General features: G+C 36.4%; 1 protein-coding gene across 2 annotated transcripts in view; it reads left to right on the forward strand.

The window, feature by feature from the left end:
- The window catches only part of Steap4 (STEAP4 metalloreductase), a 34,109-nt gene extending 15,851 nt beyond the window's left edge, over positions 1-18,258 (forward strand). For both annotated transcript variants that reach the window (XM_071612092.1, XM_027956099.2), the window contains 4 exons: positions 7,069-7,526; positions 8,223-8,750; positions 10,211-10,375; positions 13,790-18,258. In XM_071612092.1, the coding sequence (XP_071468193.1) occupies positions 7,071-7,526; positions 8,223-8,750; positions 10,211-10,375; positions 13,790-14,053 (1,413 nt within the window). In that variant the 5' untranslated portion in view covers positions 7,069-7,070 and the 3' untranslated portion in view covers positions 14,054-18,258. The remainder of the gene's footprint in view (positions 1-7,068; positions 7,527-8,222; positions 8,751-10,210; positions 10,376-13,789) is intronic.
- The last annotated feature ends 871 nt before the right edge of the window (positions 18,259-19,129 follow it).

Here is a 19,129-nt window from a genome sequence, read left to right on the forward strand (position 1 = left end):
TCTTGCAAGCAAAGCCTTGACAAAGACTTCTATGCAGATAGTTTATTAGGAAGGTGACTCTAGGAAACTAAGAGTCAGTGGCAGAGGGCCCAACCCGGGAGCTTGGGAAAGACAGTACCAACTGGAACTCACGTTGAGTCAGCCACTCGTAGACGACTGATCTCTGTTCCACTGGGACTGTGTGAAGAGTCTTATGAAATGTGTCAGAACTGTGTGCCAAAAGAAAGAGGAAGTATTTACTCATGGAGTTCTCCTCCTGTTGATCTGTGGTGGCCCCAAGGGTTGTGCATATCTGGGCACCAAACAGGCTCAAACTTCAAAGGATCTCCAGGACAAGAATCAGGAGGTAAAAGATGAGTTTCTGTTAGGCCCTAGAGCTTGATCAGAGCTCTGCTACTGCCCAGAGACTAGAAGTAGAATCAGGAAGATTTGAAATGGAGCTCAATATGACTAAAAAATCACCGACCTTCACGTTTCTGTAACTTGCATGACAACTAACCAACTGTCCAATGAATATACGTTCTGTATTTCTATTATGTTGACCAGTGATATTTTAATAACCCCTCATCATTTCTGCAGCTTCAATTTGCTCAACAATCTCTTCAGTCTGTTCGTTCATGTACTGGGAAATGAACCCAAGGCAGTCCACCACTGAGTTACTACCCTTGGCCTTTTTTATTTTGAGACAGGCTACCCTCAAACTTGCACTCCTCCTGCCTCAGATCCTTAGCTGCTGGGATTACAGGCATATACCACCAAGCCCAGCTGTCTCTGAAGTTTTGAGAGTCAAAATAAATTTCAGTGGTTGGGGTAATAGCAAGCTGCATTTTATGAGGGAAAAATTAAAATAAAATATGAACAAATTTAGGTACTATAAATCTCTCATTTTATTTTTTTTTACTTTTTTTTTTAATTTTTATTGTTGGTTGTTCAAAACATTACATAGCTCTTGACATATCATATTTCACACATTTGATTCAAGTGGGTTATGAACTCCCATTTTTACCCCGTATACAGATTGCAGAATCACATCGGTTATACATCCACTGTTTTACATATTGCCATACTAGTGTCTGTTGTATTCTGCTGCCTTTCCTATCCTCTACTATCCCCCCTCCCCTCCCCTCCCCTCCCATCTTCTTTCTCTACCCCATCTACTGTAATTCATTTCTCCCCCTTGTTTTTTTACCCTTTCCCCTCACTTCCTCTTGTATGTAATTTTGTATAACAATGAGGGTCTCCTTCCATTTCCATGCAATTACCCTTCTCTCTCCCTTTCCCTCCCACCTCTTGTCCCTGTTTAATGTTAATATTCTTCTCATGCTCTTCCTACCTATTCTGTTCTTAGTTGCACTCCTTATATTAACGAAGACATTTGGCATTTGTTTTTAGGGATTAGCTAGCTTCACTTAGCATAATCTGCTCTAATGCCATCCATTTCCCTGAAAATTCCATGATTTTGTCATTTTTTAATGCAGAGTAATACTCCATTGTGTATAAATGCCACATTTTTTTTTATCCATTCATCTATTGAAGGGCATCTAGGTTGGTTCTACAGTCTAGCTATTGTGAATTGTGCTGCTATGAACATTGATGTAGCAGTATCCCTGTAGTATGCTCTTTTTAGGTCTTTAGGGAATAGACCGAGAAGGGGAATAGCTAGGTCAAACGGTGATTCCATTCCCAGCTTTCCAAGGAATCTCCATACTGCTTTCCAAATTGGCCACACCACTTTGCAGTTCCACCAGCAATGTATAAGTGTACCCTTTTCCCCACATCCTCGCCAGCACTTGTTGTTGTTTGACTTCATAATGGCTGCCAATCTTACTGGAGTGAGATGGTATCTTAGGGTGGTTTTGATTTGCATTTCTCTGACTGCTAGAGATGGTGAGCATTTTTTCATGTACTTGTTGCTTGATTGTATGATCTCCTCTGAGAAGTGTCTGTTCAGGTCCTTGGCCCATTTGTTGATTGGGTTATTTGTTTTCTTATTGTGTAATTTTTTGAGTTCTTTGTATACTCTGGATATTAGGGCTCTATCTGAAGTGTGAGGAGTAAAGATTTGTTCCCAGGATGTAGGCTCCCTATTTACCTCTCTTATTGTTTCTCTTGCTGAGAAAAAACTTTTTAGTTTGAGTAAGTCCCATTTGTTGATTCTAGTTATTAACTCTTGTGCTATGGGTGTCCTATTAAGGAATTTGGAGCCCGACCCCACAATATGTAGATCGGAGCCAACTTTTTCTTCTATCAGACGCAGTGTCTCTGATTTGATATCAAGCTCCTTGATCCATTTTGAGTTAACTTTTGTGCATGGTGAGAGAAAGGGATTCAGTTTCATTTTGTTGCATATGTATTTCCAGTTTTCCCAGCACCATTTGTTGAAGATGCTATCCTTCCTCCATTGCATGCTTTTAGCCCCTTTATCAAATATAAGATAGTTGTAATTTTGTGGATTGGTCTCTGTGTCCTCTATTCTGTACCATTGGTCCACCCACCTGTTTTGGTACCAGTACCATTCTGTTTTTGTTACTATTGCTCTGTAGTATAATTTGAAGTCTGGTATCACTATACTGCCTGATTCACGCTTCCTGCATAGAATTGTTTTTGCTATTCTGGGTCTTTTATTTTTCCATATGAATTTCATGATTGCTTTATCTATTTCTACAAGAAATGTCATTGGGATTTTGATTGGCATTGCATTAAACCTATAGAGAACTTTGGGTAATATCACCATTTTGATGATGTTAGTTCTGCCTATCCATGAACAGGGTATAATTTTTCCATCTTCTAAGATCTTCTTCTATTTCTCTCTTTAGGGTTCTGTAGTTTTCATTGTATAAGTCTTTCACCTCTTTTGTTAGGTTGATTCCCAAGTATTTGATTCTTTTTGAGGATATTGTGAATGGAGTGGTTGTCCTCATTTCCATTTCAGAAGATTTATCGCTGATATACAGGAATGCCTTTGATTTATATCCTGCCACTTTGCTGAATTCATTTATTAGCTCTAGTAGTTTCTTTGTAGACCCTTTTGGGTCTGCTAGGTATAGAATCATGTCATCTGCAAATAGTGATAATTTAAGTTCTTCTTTTCCTATTTTTATGCCTTTAATATCTTTCGTCTGTATAATTGCTCTGGCCAGTGTTTCGAGAACTATGTTGAACAGAAGTGGTGAGAGAGGGCATCCCTGTCTTGTTCCAGATTTTAGAGGGAATGCCTTCAATTTTTCTCCGTTCAGAATGATGCTAGCCTGAGGCTTAGCATAGATAACTTTTACAATATTGAGGTATGTTCCTGTTATCCCTAGTTTTTCTAGAGTTTTGAACATAAAGGGATGCTGTACTTTGTCGAATGCTTTTTCTGCATCTATCGAGATGATCATATGGTTCTTATCTTTAAGTCTATTGATGTGGTGAATAACATTTATTGATTTCCGTATATTGAACCAGCCTTGCATCCCAGGGATGAATCCTACTTGATCATGATGCACGATCTTTTAGATATGTTTCTGTATCCGATTTGCCAGAATTTTATTGAGGATTTTTGCATCTATGTTCATTAGAGATATTGGTCTGTAGTTTTCTTTCTTTGAAGTGTCTTTGTCTGGTTTAGGAATCAGGGTGATGTTGGCCTAGTAGAATGAATTTGGAAGTTCTCCCTCTTTTTCTATTTCCTGAAATAGCTTGAAAAGTATTGGTATTAGTTCTTCTTTAAAGGTTTTGTAAAACTCTGCTATATACCCATCCGGTCCTGGGCTTTTCTTAGTTGGTAGTCTTTTGATGGCTTATTCTATTTCCTCAATTGATATTGGTCTGTTTAGGTTGTGTATATTCTCCTGACTCAATCTGGGCAGATCATATGACTTAAGAAATTTATCGATGCCTTCACTATCTTCTATTTTATTGGAGTATAAAGATTCAAAATAATTTCTAATTATCTTCTGTATTTCTGAAGTGTCTGTTGTGATATTGCCTTTTTCATCCCGTATGCTAGTAATTTGAGTTCTCTCTCTTCTTCTCTTCGTTAGCATGGCTAAGGGTCTGTCGATCTTATTTAATTTTTCAAAGAACCAACTTTTAGTTTTTCAATTGTTTCTTTTGTTTAGACGGAGGCATGAAGAGTTTGAGTAACTTGCCCAAGATCACATTGTTCAAAAGAGGTAGAACAAAAAAATAGTACCATGGAGTCAATATCTTCATTTAAAAGAAAAGTTTATGGCAAATTATGATAAATGAATGTAATGGCCAAATAGTCAAAGTCTGGAATCACTCTCTTTGAAATGATTAAGATAATTCAAATGAAAATATAATTAATCTTATTGCAGGACACTGGCAATTTCAAGTCAATAATTTTCTTGCCAATTTCCATCCAGCTTGAGAGAGGAAAAAATAATATATCAGAATAAATATGGAGGAGACCTTCTTTGGGCATACAATCCAGTTCTGAAGGGTAGAATAATTAAGCCATCAGTCAGAAGTTTGAGGGTTTGAATTATAAAGTTATTAACTGATTAGCAACTAACAATATTGCATAATTTAAATTGCTAAGCTAAGTTATATTAATAGATATCACTAAAAATTTTCTAAATGGCACAGATGTGCTTCTATATGAACAGCCCTGATCATCATGGGTGCTTTTCCATATATGGTCATGACTTCTCTGACACTGTTCAGGATATCACCAGCTGGTTTATAAAATGATTTCAATGTTGGGTTAGTTAAATTACTCAGAATTTCTGAGCAAGTACAGGAAGTCCTATATTTCTTGTCCTTTTCTCCTGTTTTGAAAATTCCACATCACATTCATTGAGTTTACTTTTAACCCATTTGAGAGAAAGAAGTAATGTCATTAACGATGTCCTCCCCTACTTCTTTCCTTATTTCCTCCCCTTGCCCATTGGTTTCTCTTTGATCACTGGGCTTCTTGATATCACACTGTGCCTGGGACAGAGTCACCACTGCTACTCCCAACTCCTGCACTCCATTCTTCTAGTGTTGTTCAACAAATATTTGTCCAGTGCCTGGACTGTGGTGGATGGTACTCCTAAACACTGAGGATACATCATTAGAAAACAGAGACTTTTCCAACCAAAAAAGATTAACTATAGGCTTAAACAAAATGTTGAGAAATTTTAAGAAAAAATCAACACTGAAAGAAGAAATAATATTCTTCACAAGTATGGATAGTAGCCTAGGTTAAGGTATTAGATCATAGAAACTTTTTAAAATTTAAATGTCATTAGCTATTTATAATGACATCTCAGATTAGTTTTAACTTGCATTTGTTTTATTTGGGGTAAGATTAAGGACCTTTTTCTATATTTAAAAGTATTTTCTACTTCATTAGAATGAACTATCAGCTCATATCCTTTGCCCGATTTTCTAGTGGACAATTGGGGGTTTTCTTATTGATTTGTACTAGTTGACAATATTTTTTGCTCGTTTGTTGATTATCTTCTGACTTTGTTTACAGTTCTTTTGCTTTGCAAGAGTTATTGACTTTTATGTAATCACATTTTTCCATCTACTCTCATGGTTTAATCATGTTGCAAAAGGGCTTTCCTCCTCTAAGATAATAAAAACATTCGCCATGGTTGCTTCCTGTTCTACTACAGTTTTATTTTTTAAAAATTAAATGTTTAATATATATCAAATTTACCTTGGAATACGGTATAAGGTATGGATTCAGTTTTTTATTCCAATTGACCAATATTAACTATTGAATAACCCATCTTTTTCTCCTCAACTTGAAGTATAGGTGTTTGGGTATATTTCAGATTTTATTTTTTACTCTATTCCATTGGACTATTTCTGTTCCTTTGACAGTAGTAAATTAATTATTTTAGCTCTATAAAATTTTAAATTGTTTAATAGGACTAATATTCCATTAATTATCCTACTTTACAGAATTTATATTAAATTAAGGAAAACAATGTCTTTGTGGGGCTGAACTTTCTCATCCAAGAACACGCCATACATTTCCATTTAGCAAATCTCCAACTTTTAAAAGCATTTAAAATTTTTGTTCATATATATCTTGCACACATCTTTCTATCTTATTTCATATTGTCTATTTTGTTGCAGTGATAGTAGGGGCCTTTATTCAATTAAATCTTCTAACTACTTTGTCTTTAGGATGTATTATTAATACTGATTTTAATTAGGTTCTGAGACAAAATATTGAATTTTGTTTGTATATATGGATGCTTTTTTGTTAATTTTCCTGGAATTTCCAAGTCTTGGCTTAACTATCTGCAATCTCTTTTGCATTTCTATACCTCTAAATTCTTTGTCTGGTTTAGTTTTATTAGGTAGAACCTCTAGAACAAAAATAACTAAAGTCATAGCAAACAATTTTTTCTGGTTTCTGATTTTACTATGAATTTTTCTAGTAATTCTCTTTTAAGCATAACAGTGTATTTTAGGCTAAGATAGACACTTTTTCCATACTTAGGGAATATATATTATTTTACTATAATGAAGAACAAATGTGGAATTTTAACATATGTCTACTTTTATACATAGATATGTTCATATTTTTCTCCATAAATTTTATGGTAAATTATATTAATAGATTTTCTAATGTTGAATTTATAGAACTATTCTTTATTTTTTAGGACTAATCTTTACATTCCTAGAATAACGCTCATTTAACCAATTGTACTTTCTCTTAAAAAGCTGCTAGATTCTGTTTACTAAAGTTTTATTTGGGATTTTTATATAACTAAATGTAAGCGAATTGTTCTATAATTTATTAGCACATACCTTATCATATTTTTCTCTGAGAATTTTTTGAATCACAAGTGTTTAATAAATGTAATATTAATGTAATATAGGTCCACTGTTTAAGACATCCATCAGCAAGTATCTTGGTTTTCACTTTATCCAGAGAAGATTTTTACTAGTTATTTTGTTCAATAAAATATATATGACAATTTGTACTTACCTAATTTTAGGAAGAATACTCTTGAGATAACCAGAACATTAGAACATCAGATAATTACACTAATTCCTACTTATAATTCTCATTAATTTTTCCATGACCAAAGCATTTGTGTATATGTTTTTCAGTAATGGAGAAAACTTGTACAGTTATGCTTCCTCTTACAATGAATTCTTCAGAAAAGCCACAGACTGTCTGCATTTTTGGAACAGGGGATTTTGGAAAATCACTTGGATTTAAAATGTTCCAGTGTGGTTATTCTGTTGTATTTGGAAGTCGAAACTCCAGGATGTCCAGCCTGCTGCCCAGTGATGCTGAGGTCTTCAGCTATTCAGAAGCTGCCCAGAAGTCTGACATCATACTTATTGCAATCCACAGAGAGCATTATGAATTTCTCAGAGAACTAACTGAGGATCTCAATGGGAAAATATTGGTAGATGTCAGCAACAACCCCAAAATTAATCAGTATCCAGAATCTAATGCAGAATACCTTGCTCAGTTGGTGCCGGGAGCTTATGTTGTAAAAGCATTTAACACCATTTCAGCCTGGGCTCTCCAATCAGGAGCACTGGATGCAAGTCGGCAGGTGAGATTAAATGAATTTGCCCTCACTCTTTAAAAAGTGAATCTTTTAATGTGCACTTACCTCCAAGGTCAGAAAATACAATCTCCAAATAAAATGCCCAGTAAATATTTTATATTTCTAATACGTACCAAGAATAATTTTCTTGGGTTTGACCATGTAAGAGAGTCAATTATTGTGATTTATTTCCCATGGTCCGCACTTTAATTTTTTTTTAGTTTGATGGAACCCACTAATACCAGTCTCTGGGAGCCTTTCTCTTGTCAGCACTAGAAACTAATATAGCTTGTTGAATATCCTCTTCTACTCCCATTACCTGTACAAAATTGGTTCCATTTGTGCACTGAGATTAGAAGCCATCGTAAGTGATGTGGCACCCACTAATACAGAAAAAAGATCAAGCCACTCACACTGTGGAGACCACCAGGTCTTCTTTGTCAAGTCTTATATCGACACAGAGTGCCTAAAACCACCCTTCAGTAAAAATCCTAAAAAAAAAAAAAAAAATACCTAGCTAGCTCTCCAGCACACCTGTGCTAGTTTAAATAACATCTCATTGTATATGTTAATTCCACATCCTTGTTTGAGAAACAGTTCACCTTGACAGGTCATTGTTCTGCATGGTACTTGTATACACTTTCAAAACAATTATTAAATGCCAAAAAAGAGTAAATACAGAATTAATTATTTTGAACCCAGGTGTTTGTCTGTGGAAATGACAGCAAAGCCAAGCAAAGAGTGATGGACATTGTTCGTGCTCTTGGACTTACCCCGTTGGATCGAGGATCTCTCAAGGCAGCCACCGAAATTGAAAACTACCCCCTGCAACTATTTCCCATGTGGAGGTTCCCCTTCTATTTGTCTGCTGCACTCTGTCTCTTCTTCTTTATCTACTGTGTTATAAGAGACGTAATCTACCTCTATGTGAATGAGAACAAAGACAGCACATTTCGCATAGCTGTATCCATTCCGAATCGTGTCTTCCCTATAACAGCACTTACCCTGCTTGCGTTGGTTTACCTTCCTGGCGTCATTGCCGCCATCCTGCAGCTGTACCAAGGTACCAAATACCGACGATTCCCAGACTGGCTCGACCACTGGATGCTTTGCAGAAAGCAGCTTGGCTTGGTGGCTTTGGGGTTCGCCTTCCTTCACGCCATCTACACGCTTGTGATTCCTATTCGTTATTATGTACGATGGAGGATAAGAAACACAACCCTTACTCAGGTAAATCTCTACTCACTGGTATTCCCCTAGTCCTTATATCAAAGAGGAATTTGACTACATGATATTCCATTTCCAAAAATAGAGAAAATCACTCCTCTGAGCATCTTTATTTTATTTATTTACTTAGTGGCAGGGATTGAACCCAGGGGTGCTTAAACACAGACTGACCCACATCCCCAACCCTTTTTATTTTTTATTTTGAGACACGGTGTCACTAAGTTGCTTAGGGCCTCACTTAGCTGCTGAGGCTGGCCTTGAACTTTGCAATCCTCCTGCCTCAGCCTCCTGAGCCACTGGGATTACAGGTATGCACCACTGTACCTGGCTAAGCATCTGTATTTTTAAAATTAAATAGAGATTTCATGACTAAGGTTGTTTTAATGAATTCAGTTGAGATCTCACATAACTGTTAAGAATAAAAGTTATATTCCCAGGCTCACTTGGGTCCAGATCTGTATTCCCAAGAGCTCACTGGGATACTAACAAACTGGCATATTTTGAGCTCAGGAAACCTAAGGACACCTACTCAATAAAAGAAAACCCATGTGTTTTCAAGTTTCTACTTTCATGCACTCTACTTCCTTTTGGAAGTCAAAACCAACTGTCTTGTAAATAAGGAGCCTTCCCAAACAATTGTGCTATGGCAGCAATGCAAACAGATTCACAAAATGTTGCTTCCTGCTCTATGAATGTTTGACTTGAAGGATGTTGTCCTCCGTAACTAGAAAAGTAAATAATTCTGAGCAAATATCAAATATTATCTTATGCCAAGTCAAAAGACTCAGAATCAGTTCAAGGTGTCTTAAAGCAATCTCAGAAAAAGTATTGTAAGTCATTTCTAGTTTAGAAATAATCAGTTTTGATCAATCCATCTTACTGCAGTCTCAAAGAATATTAGTCAATAACTCATTGATGATGCTTCTGTGGGTTTCTCTACTTCATTTCCCTAAAACATACATGAAAGTTTCTAGGGTTAGAGTCACACTACAAGAGCGTGATTCCTCTCAATCTGTGGTGTGACAGACTTGATTCTATATGAAGAGAAGATCAATGTGAAAGAACCCAGACTTTGTGTGTGTGAATTATCAACAGAAAAACAGAATTATGATGTGATTACTTGAGAACATTAAGTTTTGCTTGAGGAACAAAAAAATCCATACAGAATGAAGTTTTAAGTAAATGTTTACTTAGTTTCAGGGATTTATAGTCTAATTTAAAACTCCTTATACAACTCCCAGAGTCAAGAATTGTAATAAAATCCCAGCAGAAAGAATTACTGTTTCTACCAAAAATATTTCTAAGTGTATTTTTTACAATTATTTTTAAATGATTGAGAAAAAATGCCATACAATTTTCAGCAGCAAATAACCCATGCGTAGTTACTGTTTAATTCCTTTAAAAATATGAGCAGTTTATAAAAAAATATATAGTTTTTTAAAATTTATTATAATTGTTCTTAGGTGATCACCAAGAAAGATGATCCATTTTTAACCTCTGTGGCCTGGCATAGTGATTCATATTTATCTTTGGGAATCCTTGGATTTTTTCTGTTTGTGCTCTTGGGAATCACTTCTTTGCCATCAGTTAGCAACATGATGAACTGGAGAGAGTTCCGGTTTATCCAGGTAAGGACTTAAACTCAGGTACAAACAGGAAGATTCCATAATGGTTTGGTTTCCTAGTGGCACACTTTTTTTTTTTTGTATGTATGTATACACTTTTTTATTTTTTGAAAAAAATTTAATTTGTTATATATAACAACAGAATGCCTTAAAATTCATATTACATATATAGAGCACAATTTTTTTAAATCTCTAGTTGTACACAAAGTAGAGTCACATTTTTTGTTGCTTCATACATGTATTTAGGGTAACGATAACCATCACATTCCACTGTCTTTCTTACCCTATGCCCCCTTCCTTTCCCTCCATCCCCTTTTCTCCTTTGCCTTATTTGGAGTTTACTTAATCCTCCCATCCTGCCCGCTGCCACATTATTAAATTCTGAATTAGCATCCTTAAATCAGAGAAATCATTTCACATTTGTTTTTTGGGGATTGGCAAATTTCACCTAGCATTATATTCTCCAGCTCCATCAATTTACCTGCAAGTGTCATGATTTTATTCTCTCGTAATGCTGAATAATATTCCATTGTGTGTATATACCACATTTTCTTACTCCATTCATCTAATGAAGGTCATCTAGGTTGGTTTCACATTTTAGCTATTGTGAACTGTGCTGCTATAAACATTGATGTGGCTTTGTCCCTGTAGTATGCTGTTTTTAAGTCCTTTGGGTACAGAATGAGGAGTGGGATAGCTGGGTCAAATGGTGGTTCCATTCCAAATTTTCCAAGGAATCTCCATACTGCTTTCCAGATTAGCTGCACCAATTTGAACTCCCACCAGCATTGTATGAGTATGTGCCTTTTACCCACATTCTCGCCAATACTTTGTTGCAATTTATATTCTTAAATGAATGGAGTAAGATGAAATCACAGAGTAGTTTTATTTTGCATTTCTCTAATTTCTAGAAATGTTGAACAATTTTTCATATATGTGTTGATAGATTGTATATCATCTTCTGAGAAGTGTCTGTTCAGTTTCTTGGCTCATTTATTGATTGGGTTATTTTGTTTGTTTTTTGTTTAAGTTTTTGGGTTCTTTATATATTACAGAGATTAATTCTATATCTGATGTGCATGTGGTAAAAATCTGTTCCCAATTAGTAGGCTCTTTATTCACTTCACTGATTGTATCTTTTGCTGAGAAGAACAGTTTTAGTTTGAATTCATCCTATTTATTGATGCTTAATATTTATTATGTGCTATGGAGTCTTATTAAGAAAGTTGGGGACTAATCAGGTATGATGAAGATTTGGGCCTACTTTTTCTTCTAACAGACATAGTGTTTCTGATTGAATTTCTAGGTCCTCGATTCAATTTGAGTTGAGTTTTTTGCATGGTGAGATATAGGGGTTTGCTTTCATTTTATTGCATATAAATTTTCAATTTTCCCAGCATCATTTGTTGAAGAGGCTATCTTTTCTCCAATGTATATTTTTGATGCCTTTGTCAAATATAAGATAACTGTAATTATGGGAGTTAGTCTCTGTGTTATCTATTCTGTACCATTGGTCTACAAGTCTATTTTGGTGCCAACACCATACTGTTTTTGTTATTTTTGATCTGTAGCATAGTATAAGGTCTGGTATCGTGAAGTCATCTGCTTCACTCTTGTTGCTAAGGATTGCTTTAGATATCCTGGATCTCTTATTTTGCCATATAAATTTCATGACAGCTTTTTGTATTTCTATGAGAAATGTCATTGAAATTTTGATTGAAATTGCATTAAATCTGTATAGTGCTTTTGGTAGTACGGTCATTTTGACAATATTAATTCTGACTATCACCCCCACCCCAAAAAAATGTGAATCTTTCCATCTTCCCACATTTTTTTAATTTTTTTTTTCCTTAGGATTCTTTAGTTTTCATTGTAGAGGTCTTTCACCTCTTTTATTAAGTTGATTTCCAAGTATTTTATTATTATTTTTGATACTATTCTTAATTGGATAGTTTTTCTCATTTTCCTTTCAGAGGATTTGTTACTAATATACAGAATTCCCTGCAAATTCCATGATTTTGACATTTTTTAGTGCAGAGTAATACTCCATTGTGTATAAATGCCACATTTTTTTATCCATTCATCTATTGAAGGGCATCTAGGTTGGTTCCACAGTCTAGCTATTGTGAATTGTGCTGCTATGAACATCGATGTAGCAATATCCCTATAGTACACTCTTTTAAGGTCTTCAGGGAATAGTCCGAGAAGGGCAATAGCTGGGTCAAATGGTGGTTCCATTCCCAGCTTTCCCAGAAATCTCCATACTGCTTTCCAAATTGGCCGTACCAATTTGCAGTCCCACCAGCAATGTACGAGTGTACCCTTTTCCCCACATCCTCGCCAGCACTTGTTGTTCCTAGTGGCACACTTTGTCAAGATTTCTGACTACTCCCAGAGCCCTAGGTGTGGAGATATTACTATGTGCAATGTAAAAGAAACCCAAAGACAAACCTTTAACCTTCTGAAAATTAACCTTATAATATCAACATATTGATAAGGGAAGTAGACATTGCAATGAAGTTTAAAACCTTCAAAACAAGATTTGATAGATAACATCACTCCAGACTTATTGCTGATATGAAAGAGTGAAAATTGTTTTTTTCCACATATCAACCACCAGCACTGTATTAAAGGCAGTAACTATTCTTATAGACCAGTGGTCTTCAATGTATGGCAGCAGAAGTAGCAACAGCATGACCTGAGAACTTGTTAGATACACAAAGTCCCAGACTTCCTCCATAAGAAGCTCTGTAGGTGGGGCCCTGTGATTTGTTAATAAGTCTTCTGGATGATTGTGATGCATGCACATTGTGAGCCAGTATAATAAAAGAGATCACTAGTAATTGAAATTAGGTTTGAATATTAAGTCTCCCACAGATCAAATGCAGCCCAAAATTTCTCATAATACCTTTAATTGACATCAAGAAATAAACACTAAGTTTTAGAATTTAGGCCAAGGGAGAGGGAACAAAGTATAAATTTGCAAACTGCTCTTTATGGCAATAGAAATTAGCTAGCCTCTGCTTGCAAAGTAGCATATACTAATGCAGAGATTCTTGAGGTCATATTTGTCTCTGACCTCTAAAAAAAGATATAAAAGAATTTTAGCACTGAGGACCAAGGCAAGGTACATTAATTGTAACTCAAAAGAGTTTATCCCTGAGAAACTTTTCCATCCAGGCAGGTTAAGAGAAAGCTACCATGTCATCTGTAATAAGTCTTTCTTTTAATGAAATATTTATCATCAAGTATTAACCCATCAAGGAGGGTTAATATTTCTTCCTGTACTTAGCAAAGTGTCCTAAATATTATAGGTTTCAAATCTTTGTCATTATTGACAAATATTTTATTGGTTTATAGCATTTCACTTTAAGGTATAAATATATTAATGTATTTCTTTTTATTTCTTGTCTGCAGTCCAAACTGGGTTATTTGACCCTGATCTTATGCACAGCCCACGCCCTACTCTATGGCGGGAAGAGGTTCCTCAGCCCTTCAATTCTAAGATGGTACCTTCCTTCAGCTTATGTTTTAGCACTTATCATTCCCTGCACAGTGCTGGTGATCAAGTTTATCCTCATCATGCCGTGCATAAACAATACCCTTATGCGGATCCGACGGGGCTGGGAAAGGGATTCAAAATGCTCAAAATCAGCACTGAATGGAAAATCAGATATTTAAAGGAAAGTTGAATTTACCTGGACTTTTGAAGCATAGTATTGAATGTTTAGAGAAGAATAATGGATACAGAAATGGGTAAGACAGCTCTTTTTCTCTCACCATGGCCTGAAGTTTATCAACACGGACAGAAACTTTGCTAACTGATAAAATGACAGATTGGAAGAGAACACCATTCTTTCTCAAGTTAGTGAGGGGATCAGAGCAGGTCCCCCCCCCCCTTCTCCTCTGAGGCCATGGGGCTGCCAACAGATTAGTTTTGTGGTTTCACATTAAGAAGTTTCTTTGCTGTAGGCAACATTCATGATCTTATCTTGCAAAATCCAGAAAAGTACATACAACTTCCTCCTTAGATTCAAGCACTGAGTTAAATGAATGAGAAAGTAGCACCACAATGGCCACAGATAAAGGCTTTGCACAACATGTCTGAAGAATAGGCTCAAATGGAGTAAAAAGAATGAAATTTTTTGCTTCCTTTTTGGAAGTAAAATGGTGATCATAAATATGCCATAGTGTATTTTGGTTTTGTTTTACAATGCTATGGCCAATCCAGGACCTTGAACATGCTAGGCAAGCCACCGTACCACTGAGCTACACCTCCAACCCTACCACAGTGAAATCCATGCTTAAGTGTATACCTTTATTTTGTTTTTAACAGTACATATATCTACCATGGAAAACTATTTTGGAACGCAACAAAAATATTGCATTTGATTGGAAGTAACCATGCCTTGGATATATACAAATCTATATAATTGTTTTAGTCAGGGTTTTTTTTTTTTTTTTTTTTTGCCTCTGTGACCAAAAGACCTGAAAAGAACAATTTTAGTGGAGGAAAAGTTTATTTTGGAGCTCACCATTTCAGAAGTCTCAGAGCCCATGGTGAGGCAGAACATCATAGAAGAGGAGAGCAGCTGGGGACATGGCTCCAGGAAGCAGAGAGAGCCTAAGCTCACAAAATATATACCCTAGAGGCATATCCCCAGTGACCCACCTCCTTCAGCCACACTCTACCTGCCTATAGTGACCCTCAGTCAGTCCCTATCAGGGGATTAACACACTGACTGGGATAGGGCTCTTATAACCCAATCATTTCACCTCTAAAACTTCTTGCATTTTCTCACACATGAGCTTTTAGGGGACAGCTCATATCCAAACCATAACAATTGTCATAAATCTTTCCTCTACAGGGATAGATATGGGAAAGACTGAATCAAAGTGGAACAGTATCCATTTGGATTTTCTCAGGGTGCAATAAGCAAGGAAGACTTGATAAAAGACTTTGAACAAAAAGTTAAAATAAATCAGAATTTTAGTTAGCAAACTAAATAAACATTGTAAAGCTTCACCATATTGATATTAATGCTTTATAAATTACATTTTAAAATATTGTACAATGCTAATCATCTATGAAATCCCAGCGACTCAGGAGGCCGGTGCAGGAGGATCACAAGCTCAAGGCCATCCTCAGTATTTTATCAAGGTTTTAAGCAATTCAGTGAGACCCTGTCTCAAAACAAAAAGGGTGGGGATGTAGCTCAGTGGTAAAGCACCCCTGGGCTAAATCCCTAGTAAAAGCAAAAAAATCAAATGAACAATCTGAAAAAGTAAATTTGACCAATGCCTAGATGCAGAGAATTACAGGCAATCACAGGGCAAAGAAAGTGTGAGCAGTAGTTTCTGTGAGACATGTCTATTCTCAAATCCTTGTTAGCATGTAAGAGTGTGGGATGGTTCTCACGGCTGTTCTGGGCTGACTCTGCCCTTTCCAAGATGACCTTCAGCAGAATGATCCCCATGGCTCTAGCATGGAACTAAAAGGAGACTTAAGCACATCTTCCCACGTCACCAAAATAACTAAAAAGCGTTGGGTTTGACATTTTTCTGCCTAATCTACAAAATCCGTTTATTTTTCTTTGCCTCTTACTTTTATGATTACATATTACACATGAAATTATATTATGTAATTAAAATATATTAAAATATTACCCCATAACCCAGAATGACTTTCAATAAAGCTTGTTCTATCTATATCAAATATTCATTTTTACTTCCTTTTTCACTTAATTTCTTAAAGGTCTTAATCTCTACTTACATGGCATATATGTTTATTTAATGGCTGCATAATATTACATAAATGAGCTTTTATTTAAGCACTGCCCTAATGGAAAACATAGGCTATATCCATTTTTTACTAAAACAAATAACATTTCAGAAAATCTTTGTGCTAGTAATATTTTTCCATATTTTCATTGTTCTCAGAAGACTTACCAAGAATTTGGATTACAAAATTAAAGAATGTATACTAGCATTTGCTATGTATTGCCAATTTAATTTTAAAGGTGACAATATCAATATTACCATTGGGTGAGGGTGTTGGTTTCATAGCAAAATTGTAGGTTTGGGGTTGTATTTCCATTTGTGTTTTCTTAAATAGAGCTGAGAAGGTACACAGAGCATATGCTCCTTTCATCTATCCTTGATCAACCCAAGCATGGATACAAAAAGCAGCAAGAGTGAGCAGGGCCAAGGTGTGCAGGGCTGACCATGGAGCGTCAGTGGGGAAGACAAGGGAAATATCACTGCTTACCCATGTTCTGCAAAGCAGCCTGTGTGCCAGAACTGGCCTAGAGAATTGGTGCCATTGTTTAAGTACCAAAGCTTAAGTACCATCCAGGATGGTCCAGAGAAGCCTGTGGAGTCAAGCCTTTCTAGAAAGAGTCACAGTCCTCCACTAAAAATAGAAAATGCCACATTTTTTTGTTGTTGTTGATATGTTCTAATTAGTTATGCATGACAGCAGAATGCATTTTGATTCATTGTACACAGATGGAGCACAACTTTTCATTTCTCTGGTTGTACATAATGTAGAGTTGCAACGTATATGCACTCATACATGCACCTAGGGTCTCACCAGTGTCCCACGTGGGCAGTAGGGATGGGGTTCCCCTCATGGAAAGAGTTGGATTAGAAATGAATACTAGGAAAAATAGGACAGCAAAAGAACCACAGGACACCGAAAATATCTTCAAAAACAAGGGCGGGATGGGCAAGCCGATCATATGGATTGGGCTTCTAGACTCTGGCAAAATGGAGCCTATGCCTGCTTCATTTATATTGGGAAACATCAAAGACCTTCCATAGAATGTGCTTCACCAAAAAGGTTAAAATTGGGCTGTCCAGATCCCAATGCGTTATGCCCATCTTCAGAGCTACTATGAGGGGTCTTTCTAGTACAGCAGAGATAAAAGTCATGTGCACTGGGCAATCTATTGTCACAGGAGAGCCATGGATAGTTTACAATGCCAAACCTAAATCTCCCTGGCTACCATACTGAGAAGACCCTCAAGTAATTCACCATGGCTTCTCACACTAGGCTAATGAAGTTCATCTCAGTCTACCATCTTTCCTGCACCCATGCTCCCTCCCCTTCCCTCCTTTCCCTTTTCCAAAAGTTCATCCATTATCCCCACACCCACCCCACCCCCCATGATGGATCAGCATCCATGTATCAGAGAGAACATTCAGTCTTTGGATTTTAGGATTGGCTTACTTTGCTATGGTATTCTCCATCTGCATCCATTTACCTGCAAATGACATAATTTTATTCTCTTTTAAAGCTGAGTGATATTCCATTGTGTATATATGCCATAGTTTCTTTCCCCATTCATCTGTTGAAGGGCATCTAGGTTGGTTCCAAAGTTTAGCTATTGTGACTTGAGCTGCTATGAACATTGATGTGGCTGTGTCACTATAGTATGCTGATTTTAAATCCTTTGAGTATAGACTGAGGAGTGGGATAGCTGGGTTAAATGGTGGTTCCATTCCAAGTTTTCTAAGAAATCTCCATATTGCTTTTCATAGCGGTTGCACCAATTTGCATTGCCACCAACAATATGTGAGTGTATTTTTCCACATCCTCGACAACATTTATTATTGCTTGTATTGATAATTGCCATTCTGACTAAAGTGAGATGAAATCTTAAAGTAATTTTGAGTTGCATTTCTCTAATTACTAGAGAAGTTGAATATTTATCATGTATTTGTTGATTGATTGTATATCTTCTTCTAAAAAGTGTCTATTCAGTTCCTTAACTCACTTATTGTTTGGGTTATTTATTTTTTTGGTGTTAAGTTTTTGAGTTCTTTATATAGCCTGGAGATCAAGGCTCTATCTGATGTGTGTATACTAAAAGATGTTCTCCCACCCTGTGGCCACTCTCTTTACCTTATTGTTTCCTTTGCTGAGATGAAGCTTTTTGGTTTGAATCCATCTCATTTATTGATTCTTGATTTTACTGCTTGTGCTTTAGGAGTCTTGTTAAGGAAGTCAGGACCTAATCCGACATGGTCTCTGCCAGGGTTGGGGGGCTTTCCTGGGCCTGCTCAGTCTCCACTGGTGTTCATGAGGCTGTCCTGGGCCTCACTAGTCTCTGCACAGATGGGCGGGCTGTCCTAGACCTGCCTGGTCCAATGCCACACCTTTTGTAAAACACTTGTAATGAAGACAAGATCTATTTTTTATCGCCTAGTAAGAATACTCCACTGCAGGGGCTCAGTGGTACAGCACTTGCCTAGCATGTATGAGGCACTGGGTTAGCTCTTCAACACCACATTGGGGGAAAAAAAAACCACAACTACATAAACAAAATAAAGGTATTGTGTCCATTACAATTAAAAATATTTAAAAAAAAAAAAAAAAGAATTCTCTACTTGAGTACTTAAAAAAGCCACCAGGAAGCCTGAAGTTGGAGATTACCCCGGTGGTTTCATCAGGTTCCCATCAGCCACCCAGAGAAGGCCAAGTTCTCCTTCCATCCTTCCAACAACCCTTCCTCCACCCAAAACCATCAAACTGATTTTACTGTCTTCACACAACTGGCTCTTCCAGGGGAAAAAAAAAGAGTTTAGAACAGATAGAAACAGGTGCTTTGAGTGAATTGTACTCCTTTTAACAGATTCAACCTGTTCAACATAAAAATGTTGAACTAAACTTCTTTACCAGTGGTATGTTTCCTGTATTCTAAGAAAAAAATTATAAAGTTCATAGATCATTTATTTTTGTATTCTTTCGACTGA

The sequence above is a fragment of the Marmota flaviventris genome, chromosome 1 (assembly GCF_047511675.1).
Source record: "Marmota flaviventris isolate mMarFla1 chromosome 1, mMarFla1.hap1, whole genome shotgun sequence".
Lineage (NCBI taxonomy): Eukaryota > Metazoa > Chordata > Mammalia > Rodentia > Sciuridae > Marmota > Marmota flaviventris.